At 45.1% G+C, this 11191-nt stretch overlaps 2 protein-coding genes across 2 annotated transcripts; both read right to left on the reverse strand.

The window, feature by feature from the left end:
- Positions 1-274: 274 nt before the first annotated feature.
- Positions 275-3237, reverse strand: nkx3.3 (NK3 homeobox 3). Its single transcript, XM_040139608.1, has 2 exons — positions 3122-3237; positions 275-2366 (listed from the first exon to the last, which is right to left on the reverse strand). The coding sequence occupies exons 1-2, from the start codon at positions 3225-3227 to the stop codon at positions 1846-1848; spliced, it is 627 nt and encodes a 208-aa protein (XP_039995542.1). The 5' UTR covers positions 3228-3237; the 3' UTR covers positions 275-1845.
- A 3514-nt stretch (positions 3238-6751) lies between these two features.
- On the reverse strand, positions 6752-9893 carry nkx2.3 (NK2 homeobox 3). Its single transcript, XM_040139522.1, has 2 exons — positions 9174-9893; positions 6752-7836 (listed from the first exon to the last, which is right to left on the reverse strand). Exons 1-2 carry the CDS (start codon positions 9562-9564, stop codon positions 7187-7189), a joined length of 1041 nt encoding a protein of 346 aa, XP_039995456.1. The 5' UTR covers positions 9565-9893; the 3' UTR covers positions 6752-7186.
- Between the last annotated feature and the right edge of the window lie 1298 nt (positions 9894-11191).

An 11191-nucleotide genomic window follows, 5' to 3' on the forward strand; every position in this document is an offset into this window, starting at 1 on the left:
CACCTTCTAAATATCTATCTAATTATCTAAATTGGCTGAGTCGGTAAAAATTTGGAGTAGTTTTGTGTAATACTAAAATCAGTAGGCTTCAGATCAGTTTGTCATTGTCTGCAGTTCTTTGTCTGGAACTAGAAGGGTATCACATGTCCCCTACCACACACACACACACACACACACACACACACACACACACACACACAGTTTTTAAAGGGCAAACAGTGAATTTTATTTTCATGCTGTCTGTGCACAGCTCAACTGCTTTTTAATCAGATTTTTAGTGCTGTGTGAAAAAGAAAACAACCCCAATACACAAAGGGACATATTCTCCAAACGGTTACTAAAGGTCCGTCAACCTCATGTAAAGAATGTGTTCTTGCAGCTTTTACATTGAGTTTCTTGATCAATAAAGATAAATAAAATAAATACCTACGGAATATGTCAGAGTGTCGGTCATACTTCTCACACGTTGAGAAAAGCTACTTTCTCTTGTTGGGTTTGTATAAATTCAGGATTCCTTTCTACTCTGCCTGGTCGCTTAAAATGGACTGTTCCTGGCAGTCGTTTGGGGGGGGGAGCAACATATAGATCATCTTATGGGCTCTTGAGGCACCCAATCTGGAGCTGTTTCTGTGAATTAAAAGGGACCTGATTCATTATATTAACATTAATATATTTTCTAGATAGTTTGTAGATAATTAATGACATACAGCTACATCCTCTCAGACCCACTGCAATTATTTCAAGTACATGTATAAATTGACCAATTGAATTTAATTGTGCTAATGAATACAAATCACATAATATAGAATAGCTAAATACATTTAGCTGTAGGATATGATGTAGATTACCCATTCAATTCCACTTTTAACCATTTTTTCTTTTCTTCATAGTATATATATATATATATATATATATAGGAATGTACAGAAAAGACTGTGAAAAGGGGATTCAATATTAAATTTTTGCAACTGAAACAGCATTTTTTAAAATTATTATTATTAATCCCACAAGGGAATGCTAAAATATTAGTCTGAGGTGATTAAAAAAAAACTCAGCTGTGTCAAGCTACCCTCCACTTAGCAAAAAGAAGAAATATGTACCCGTCCTCTTTTTCTGACACCCTGAAATATAGATATTCCATAATTACATAGAGCAAATATTAGATGAAGTAGATGGGTAAGGTTATGAGAACACTACCCAGGTGATCAGAGAAAAAAGTTTGAACTTTTTAAATTATTTCTTTCCCCTTGTAAATCATTACAAAAATAATGACCACACTCAAATCTCGGTCTTAACTGCTGAAGATTTCTTCACACAGAAATAATCTAAACAATTGACAGTCTCAAAAGAGCTGCACAATATACCCAAACTAATGTTCACTGCAAGGTAACGTTTAAAATGTCTGACTATATCTTATATAGGCTAAATATGTTTTTTCTAAATGTACCTTGATTATAACAATTCACAGAATAGGCCTATCCCTACATTTAACTGGTCATGGTGAGAAATGTATGCATTGTATAAACTCTGAATAGCGGGTCAGTTTCAGATGTTGTTTTGCTTTAAAAGGGAACTAAAAAAAGGCCAGACTGACTTCTGGTTACAAGACAAACAGTAGCCATAACTGAAAATCAGCTATATTTTCTGAAAGAAAAAAAAAAACAAAAGCCAACTGTCCAATCTCAATCCGTCTGACAGCATTCAGAAAGGTGTGACGAAAGGACTCTGCGCACATAAACGCACCATCCACTGCCTGAACGGAAAGCCGCCAACGGCTAGGACACATTCAGGCACCTTGTATTAGGAGCGACACTTGTTGCAGTCATGGATTCACCAGAGACAGCTTCAGAGCATCCCGCTGCGCGCCATGCTGTTCGTGCTCCAGGGCTGGCAGTAGTACTGCAGGTAGGGGTAGCACTGGTAGGCCTGGCACAGTGGCACAGTCATGGGGACGAGTACTCCATTCGCGTGCTGGCACTGCTTCGGATTGTCCCTCACCAGCACTCTGACCGCTACCTTCTTTGGCGGGCTGCACGCCGCCAGCTCGGCCGCCATCTGGCGCCGTTTGGTTTTGTATCTCCGGTTCTGGAACCAGATTTTAACCTGGGTGTCCGTGAGTTTCAGGGCCACGGCCAGGTCGGCCCGCTCGGGACCCGAAAGATACCGCTGCGCGCTGAAGCGGCGCTCCAGCTCGTGGACCTGCGCGTGAGAGAAGGCCGCCCTGGAGCGCCTCTTGGTACCGGGCCTGGACTGCCGCTCCTCGGGTGAACAGCCGACCTTCTCCCCGCCGTCGTGGTATCCCTCCTCCTCTGCCTCCGCCTCGCCTTTCTGCCGTTCATCTAGACCCACGCGGTGTGTTTGCCGGTCTGCGGCGCCAAGGAAAGACAATAGAAATGCGTGACGACAATGAGCGTGTTTTCTCTCAGCCAAGGTCAGCTGCCCACCGAGGGGTCACTTCAACAACATGGTGCTGACGTTGAGCAACCTGAGGTTTCCTCTTCTGCCTCTTTCACACTGCCACAAACTCAGAGGATATTATGAAACAAACAATGAGGCTCGGGCGCACGTTTTTTGCAAGCGCAACCCTCGGGTTCTGCAACACAACCTTTTGCTTTTATGGTTTTGTTTTCCCATAGCCCTGACTATCTTTGTCTAAACAACAAAATATAACGATGCAAAAAAAAAAAAAAAGTAGAAAAAAAGTAGAAAAAAAAGTATATGGTCATACTGGCCCCTCAGTCTTCTCTCTCTGATCCAAATATGCCCATCAGAGTTAGTTTTTAATTTCGTAAAAATGCATTCATTTAATCCCTGTAAATACTGCTGAATCACATAATGTGTCTGTTATGCACTGAAACCATATTTTATCTCAAAAAGATGAGACAAAAATGCCAGTGAGGTGAGACGAATTGCTCCTGTTTCCAGAGCACATTTTTATCGGGTTTTACAAGTAATTTTTCTTAAATTATGTGACTTTATCTATCTTATTTCAAGATACCAGTTTGTGCAAACTCGATCTAAATGCAAAAAAAAAAAAGTCCTCTTATTGTTATATTCGTTGAGGCGTAAAATCGCAGAATCTTTACAAATTCATTCAGCCGAATAGAATGAAACTTCTCACCCGCTTTGCGCTCAGTTTCCTCTCCCGTGGCCTCCTCGCCGTAGGTATCGCATCGGAGGTTTCCAAAAGGCAGCCCGAGACCGGGGGGAAGTCTCTCCGGCTGCATGCGGTTCCCCTCCGCGTCGTGGTGAGACGCGCCGGGGACTCTGGCGCCGTCATGCGCGCTGCAGATGCCGCCCTCTGTTGCGCAGGGCTCCTCTCTGCTCCTGGTGGCGGGCCTCCCCCCGGCATCACGTCCGGTGAGGATACTTTTGATGGAGAAGGACGAAAAACTTAACGTCATGACTAAAACAAGGGCCCGGAGAGTTCCTCGCGCTCGCACGCGATTTATGCGGAGGCATCAAGAGATTGGCCACTCGGAAGCAGGCGTCCTGACTGATTCGACCTTTTTCCTTTGATTGTTCTAATTTAATTGTGGTGAGCAAACTTCGGTCTGCTAATGAACAGCCCTGCATCAGGAGCTGTCAGGTCTAGTACAACATGCTCAGCGGCGGCTCCAGTGAACGCGTGATAGGCTGTTTTCGCTGCCCGGTCACTCCTTCGCACCGCCCAGCTTCATCCTGGTGTCTGGGCTCTGCGCTCTCACCGGGGACGAGGTACGCTGAGTGCGCAGAGGAGGTGGTTCACCTCGGTGAGGTGATTTTTTTTTTTTTTTTTTTTTTTATTAGCACACGTTACGAACGACACGATTTGTTTTAAGACGGTTTCATAGCTCCATATAGCTACATTTGTCAGAGCCTGTTTAAATAGGCCATGTGGAGGTGGGGAGAGTAATTAGACCCCGCTGAGCAAATCTTACTTAATATTACCAAATATTAGACATGGGTTAGAGACCCAGCGTGTCAAGTATTCTTGAAAAATGGAGCTGTTTCAGCTACTGTGTGTCCGCCCGATATTTATCACATTTTGACTGTGGTAAGAAAATCACATGCGTAAAATTTGAACTTCCATTTCATTCTAGGAGCATCCTGATTTAAAATTGCTAAATTTGCTTCAGTCCGGTGTTGAATGTTGACAGAATATAACATGCTATTCTTCATATTTGTGAATTTCAGCAGTCCTTCTAGTTTATGCGTAAAATTATGGAAGTTTGTTAACCTACGATTTTGGAGGCCATGATGCATTAATACGTAATGTTTGTCAACAAAACCCACGATGACAGAGTAACTTCAATGAAAGACAGAGATGAACCATAGTTGGAGTATTTTACTGTGAAAAGAGACTTCCAACCTTTGTTCCTCAGAAAGGTGCGTAGCGCCGCCGTGTGGTCACGATGCATGCCCCCCACCCCACCTCTCTCTCTCTCTCTCTCACTCACACACTCAAACACACACACACGCACACACGCACTGAGAGGCGCATTACACAATCAGCAGGCCTATCCTTTCAGTGAGGAGACGCGATGACAGATGCAGTGATCTGCCTCCTCCGTGTGTGTTTTGTTTTCTCCCTCTGAACAAACAGGGAGACGTCGCTGGGCGCAACGCAGCTCCAGGGAGTCGAAACAGATCTGGACGGGACGCACGGGAGTTCTAGCGCACTTACCTGGGTGCAAACCGCGAGATGTCATCACCACCACCATTACAAGATGTCACGTTTTTAATTCAGCAAAACCACGTGGGGATTTTAGCCCATTACCATGAACCCTGCTCGCTATTATAAACGGCGCCAGTGTTGATTTCTGAACGAGGCAGCGTTCCCCGTTCGCCTGCTCGCCCGCAGCTGTAAGCATCGCGCCCGCCGCGTGATCTATTTCCAGCCTCCCTTTCTATCGCCGGCTAAGTGGTTCCCTCCTGGACGCGCACACGGGCCTCCGGGGTCAGCCGTCTTGACTGACCGAAGCTCCCGCGTGTGCGGCCACTAAATCTCTCCCCTGTCGGCGGCAACTGAAAATGGGTGCCGCGGCGAGGCTCGCGCGAGAACAGACCAGACCTTTCCGCCATCCGCAAAGGAAGAATCACGTTCGAGTCTTGGTCTCGTGATGCATCGTGTGCCACAGCCGAGTAGCATTAAGTCTCCGGCCAATTTTATTTATGCAGGGCAAAAGCACAAGTTTGTCTCAGAGGCTTTTTTGCAGTCTGTACAACATGCATGCGCTCAGTACTTTCATCCAAATTTATTATACATTTTACCAGAAGCCCAATTAAATTTGTAATCGTTTTACAGTGAATGATGATGTCCTAATATACAAGGTCAAATTTGAGATAAATTGGCTTTTCCGTATCCATCCATTGCCATGTTGGCGGGCGGGTAGAAATCGGGGGGGCATCTAATGGGAGAGCCTTTTCTCTCCAGCTTCTCCGCGCACCTTTTTTCTTCTCTCTATATTTGGGCCCCGTTTCTTTGTGCGAGCTCCTTCGAGCGGTCGCCACGGGAGACTCTGTTTTGGGAAACTCCACGCCGAGCGCGGCGATGAGCCCAGCTGCTATCTTTGGAAGCGCGAGATAGCGATCGCAGCGCGCCTGTCAGAGGAGCCGCGGCCCAGGCCGCGTCCTCAGGCATCGCCGTCCTGTCGCCAGCTCTATTTACACTTGGGACTCCGCGGCACTTAGAGCTGACACCAGGTATGTCCCACCGGCAGCGCAGTGGCCAGGGGGAAGTGGTCAGCGAGGCTATCAGGGGACGCTAACGCTCAGTTGGCGCTGCCATTCGTCTCCATTAATGGTGTCTGCGTATTCGACCATGTCTCGGAGGTGAAGGTGTTTGTTTAAGTCCGTCTCCAATCAGCGGTGTGTGTGTGTGTGTGTGTGTGTGTGTGTGTGTGTGTGTGTGTGTGTGAGCCCTCAAGTAAGTGAGTGAAAATGTGGATAATTATTAAATAGTTGTGATATAATTACTATAAAGTTACTGATGGGGTTATATCTTCAGATTACCCGATTAAATAAAGATTATTATTATTATTATAATTATTATTTGGAGTATAGTATATAATGTCATATTTGTTTTGAAAAATAGCAATTATATATTTCAGCGTCATGCATCAAAAAGGAGACATTTTCCAACAATATTTATCATCCAAAACTCTGTGAGTTTATTCGCTCTGTGGGTCCCGAGGATGCTGGTTGTCTGGTTAATGTCCATCTGTGAATCCTGTCCGGACATTAGCTCGCCTCCAAATTCTCTCTGTTTCTGGTTCTTGTCTCAGACCAAAGTCTATTATAAGCTTTCTCCCAAGAAAAAAAGAAAAAGAAAAAAAAAAAAAAAAAAAACTTTCTTGGCTTGGGAAACGACATGAGACGATGAGAAACTACATGCATGAGGAATAAACCTAACTCAGCATTAATTCATTTGAGTTCATATGAATGTTGAAATTTAATACGACGCGCTTCGTAACAAGATCAGAAACGTCTCTCTCTTTTTCTCTCACACACACACACACACACACAGACACACACACACACACACACACACACACACACACAAAGCACAGTACAATACAATCACTTGTATCATTTAATTTCATCATTATCAGCTGCTTCAGAGTAAAAATAAAGGCTACTGGCCAAACACATATCACACTGTCAAAAAGAAAAAAAAGCATAATACTTTATACGATTTCATTATCTAGCAATAGTGGTCCATATCGTTGTTTGCAATGCATTTTTAATGGGGGGGGGGCTGTCTGACTGGATAATTAATTAATGAATTATGGGCTATACTGTATGGATAAAAAAATGTATGTTTGTATGAAAACGTCCGCACAATTTCCCTTTATTGTGACGCACTTGACATCCATTTTGAACCACAACAGGCCAGGTTACGCACAGTCTTTTCACATCGACGACACTCAGTCCTACAATCAAATATTCAACAGCAGGTTCAAAAAGTTTTCTATCCACTGTGGCTCAGAGAGATAAAGGCCTGGTATCTCGGTTAGCGGGGTTGGGGTTTTCCTCATAGGCCCTGCCTTGAGTTACAGCCACCCGGCCTGTACTTTCCGTAAAGGGCCACGGAGTTAGGAATTGTGCTCCCCTTGTTGCATCAGTGGGCCGGATTTGAGCGCTTGGGTCCATTCGGCCCTCCGAGAGAAGTCTCCCCCAGCTGGGACTGCGCATAAAGACCGCGCTACCATGCCCGGATGCCCTGCAGGGTTCCTTGGCAGGGTGTGACCACTGGTCCTTGGGGAGCCTGGCTTTGCGTCTGTGCACCAAGGTTTCCCAAATTCATGTTCATAAAAGCATTAGCAGTGGTGTTGCTGGGCGGCAGAGCAGGTAAACTGGAATAAGTACAAGAGTAAGTGTTAGTATACACCGAGTTGTTGAAGCTGTAGGCTGGATAACCGTTGTAGCTGTACGGGTTTGGAGCTCCGACCGTGTAAGAAGCGTTATAGTTCTGGGATCCAGTCAGACAAGGCCTCCCGTCCCGGACCAGCACCGGCACAGCCACCCTCCTGGGCGGCGGCGGTGGGTGGTGGTGGTGGTGGTGATGATGATGACCCGCCATCTCCAGGGTCTTGTCCTGCCGCTGCCTCTTACACTTGTACCGCCTGTTCTGGAACCAGATCTTGACCTGGGTGGAGGTGAGCTTCAGGGAGCTGGCCAGGTGCTCTCTCTCCGGGGCGGAGAGGTAGCGCTGCTGCTTGAAGCGCCGCTCCAGCTCGAATACCTGAGCCTGGGAGAAGAGGACGCGGGGTTTCCTCCTGGTCCTCTGCTGCTTGGTGGCGGGTTTCTCCGAATCTGGATCCTCACACTCACCCCGCAACACACCGCAGCTGTCTGCACCGATAAAGGACAATTCAACTCCACATCAAAGCTTAAACAAGACGTGTTAATCACTCAGTGTTTTTAAATATTTATCCAACACGCCACCATTTCCTAATTTCATTACACTGACATCCAGATTAACTCACTTATTTAAAAATCTTAATTTCCTAAAAATGTTGAAGAAAAACAGCTCTTCCAAGGCAAACAATTTTGTTGCGGATTTTAAAAATTAAATTCCTTATAATTTGCAGTATTTTTCCCATAATATTGACCATTATGCAAACACACACACACACACACACACACACACACACACACACACACACACACACATATATATAATATATATATATATATATAAATATGAGGTTGACGGTGAAGCTGTAGTTGTAGTATATATATATATATGTATATATATATATGTATATATATATATATATATATATATATATATATAAAAGTGAGTGCACTGGATTGGAAGTTGTCCTATCAACAATTTTGCAAGTATTTACCTCTTAGGAAATCTTAGGAATCTTAGGAAAAAGCTGGTTTCAAAGAGGACGTAAGTGAAAGAGTAGATTAGGATGAAATTTTCCTTAACAATTCATCAGTGAATTTAAAGCAACCGTGAATGGGATATAAAGATGAAGGTAAACACGGTCTGTGGCCACCAAATGCACATTCATTTGGCTAAATCTGAGAAATTGTGAATCTGCAATTATGGCGCTTAGGTGCTTTCGTATATTTCTGTTTTATAAAGAATCGATTTATAAAGATAGTTGAAAATACATAAATCGGCACAAAGACGAACACTTAGATGCCTTCAGTCATTATGAACAGCAATTAAACTGCCGGCAGCTACTGAGAATCATAGAACATTTTTTGTGGGCTCCTATTGTGCAAGGTGTGGCTCTTTCTATGTAGCCTACAGTTAGTGTTTTTGTTTAGAAATCATAGTATCATGACAGAGGAAATAAGCAGTCAAACGCCTGGATATGTCGTTGTAATGTTACATTTATTTCACAGTATTAACAAAAATCACCGAGGGGCCTGTTACCTCTGTGTTTATTCGGGGATCGCTTTATAGTCATTTACACCTGAATCAGCAAAATGATACCTTGTCAATTTGCGGCAGTTATTTTTCCAGAATGATCTAATAGAGCCAGTTTAGAGAATCGGCCGTAATTGTTTTTCAGGAAAGGCGAGTATTTTTTAAATCGTATTGCCCTTGTGATTCGGATCTACTCCTCTGGCATCCCTGGACGGGCTATTATCCGTGCAGTTACCATTAAAAACTACAGCTTCATCGTCAACCGCACTGGGCTCGTGAAGCCAGCCTCCGTACTCACTGCTGTCTTGGTCCTCCTGCTCGGTCTCCAGCCGGAGGTCTGCAGAGTGGCTCTGCGCCGGGTTGCCGAACATCTCGACCGGCAGACCGGACCCCGCCAGGCGGTCCGGTACCGTCAGCGCGTTGAGGTAGGACATCCTGTCCTCGCTCTCCGAGAGGCCCGAGCTAAGGGGACTTGGACTGTCCCTGCCGGCCAGCATGCAGGAGGGCGGCGAGTGAGAGCGGTGGGGTTTGTTTGGGAAGGCTCCCGGCTGCGACAGCGCACCGGAGAGACCGAAGCAGGAGATGTACTGGAGCTGGTGCTGCTGAGATTGTTGCTGCAACTCTAACTTCAGAATGTCCTTCACAGAAAAAGGCGTGGTGGAAGAAGTTATGACCGGACTAGGAAGCATTGTTGCCGCCGACGGAGAGGGGACGGATCAATAGTCAATAGATCCAAAATTGGACCAACTTGACTCCGGAGAGCGCGTAAAAGAAGTAGATACCCGGCGCGTAAGCGTGAGGAGCGGCGGCGCACTGCGTGTTTCCCAGGCAGACCGAGGCGGACTGGCTTTCTTTCCGCTGTGACATCCCTCTCCTTTGGCCGTGTTTTGGTGGCTGGAGGGCTGCGAGAGAAAGAGAGGAGTCGATCCTGTTCGGTTGGTTGAATTCAGTTATCTAAAGAAAGAGCTGGATCAGCCAAGATGCTGTCCTCTCGCTTTCAGTGACGTCCTGAAGCGGGGGAGGGATTGACAGAGTCAGACCCTCTCTCCCTCTCTCTCTCTCCCTCTCTCTCTCTCTCTCCGTGTGTGTGTGTGTGTGTGTGTGTGCGCGTCAAGAAGACATATAGGCCTAATTTATGAAATAATATTGGCACCATCGACTCCTCTTGGGCTGTTAAAGGTGTTAAAGGTAAGGGAGTTTTTTTTTATCGCATGCTTTTTGTTTTCCCAGCAGAAAACAACAGTAACATCGAAGAAGCAGCCCCCCAAAGCCTTTTAATGTTGAATAATTAAAAAGTGTATGAAGCAAAGTCCTCAATTTGGAGCAGCGTTTATTTAATTGGTTACTTATCCGGCGACTCGAACAGCATTGATTCTCCCCTCGTCTCTGCTGAATGGCCCCGAGGCATCACAGCTCTTCCCATCATCACTACGGTGGTTTTAAGATTAGGCGTATCTTCGTTTCCTGTCTCGGCAATCCTTGGATAAGATAATATGCCGCGACTGTGGGAAATAAGATAAAACTGGCAACACAAGGACGCATGAAGAATATAAATTTAGTGCCTTTGTCGTTTAAATCTGTCTCCTCAAATTGAGAGCGTTGCAGGATTTTTTTTTTTTTTTTCCCCCACCAGAATTTGGTCACGATGCTTTCCTTTGACATTAGGTCAGTATTTCCGAAAACAGCCCTGGATAAAATATTACAAGTCTGCTTATTTGGAATCGTCCATTTCACGGGAGACAATAAATATAAGTAAAGAAATTACTATTAAAGAAATTATTATTATTATTATTATTATTATTATTATTATTATTATTATTATAATAATAACAGTGTCACCTGCTTTAAAAAGATATTTTAGTTTTTTCAGAAAATGTTCTTTACGTTTGGCGTATGAATCCGGTAACAGGAGTCACAGATTCATTCCTGCAGGTTCCCAGTGTTCCCAACACGTTTTGTCTCATTTGATAAATAAAAACCTTCCTAAATATGTGAAATTCCTCTTCTACTTTTACCTGGGTGCCACAGGGCGAGCGTGCTGAAACGGGACACCTCTCTCCGGGTCGCCTGTATCTCTGGCCAAGTGCAGGCGCCAGGGTCTGAAGGCCCATTGCTCCCAAACCGTGTGGAAAGAAAAGGAGGGCATGCCTACATAATCTCATCCGCTCACCATCAACAGGGCGTTGTTTAGATTAGGGCAGCCCCCCCCTCTCTCTCTCTCCCCCCTCTCTCTCTCCCTCTCTCCCTGTCTTTAAAATGGTGCGTTTCAGTGGAGCGGGAAAGCCTGGGAAGGAACTGGGTCTGCGGAGAAAATAG

The sequence above is a fragment of the Xiphias gladius genome, chromosome 11 (assembly GCF_016859285.1).
Source record: "Xiphias gladius isolate SHS-SW01 ecotype Sanya breed wild chromosome 11, ASM1685928v1, whole genome shotgun sequence".
NCBI classification, from domain to species: domain Eukaryota; kingdom Metazoa; phylum Chordata; class Actinopteri; order Istiophoriformes; family Xiphiidae; genus Xiphias; species Xiphias gladius.

What these genes read in the sequence shown, in the direction of transcription:
- nkx3.3 (XM_040139608.1), bottom strand. Translation starts at nt 3,227, where the DNA reads ATGCAGCCGGAGAGACTTCCCCCCGGTCTCGGGCTGCCTTTTGGAAAC. An exon ending in GGAAACTGAGCGCAAAGCGG is followed by an intron (nt 2,367 to 3,121) that starts GTGAGAAGTTTC and finishes TTGGCGCCGCAG; the next exon opens with ACCGGCAAACACACCGCGTG.
- nkx2.3 (XM_040139522.1), bottom strand. Translation starts at nt 9,564, where the DNA reads ATGCTTCCTAGTCCGGTCATAACTTCTTCCACCACGCCTTTTTCTGTG. An exon ending in GCAGGAGGACCAAGACAGCA is followed by an intron (nt 7,837 to 9,173) that starts GTGAGTACGGAG and finishes TTATCGGTGCAG; the next exon opens with ACAGCTGCGGTGTGTTGCGG.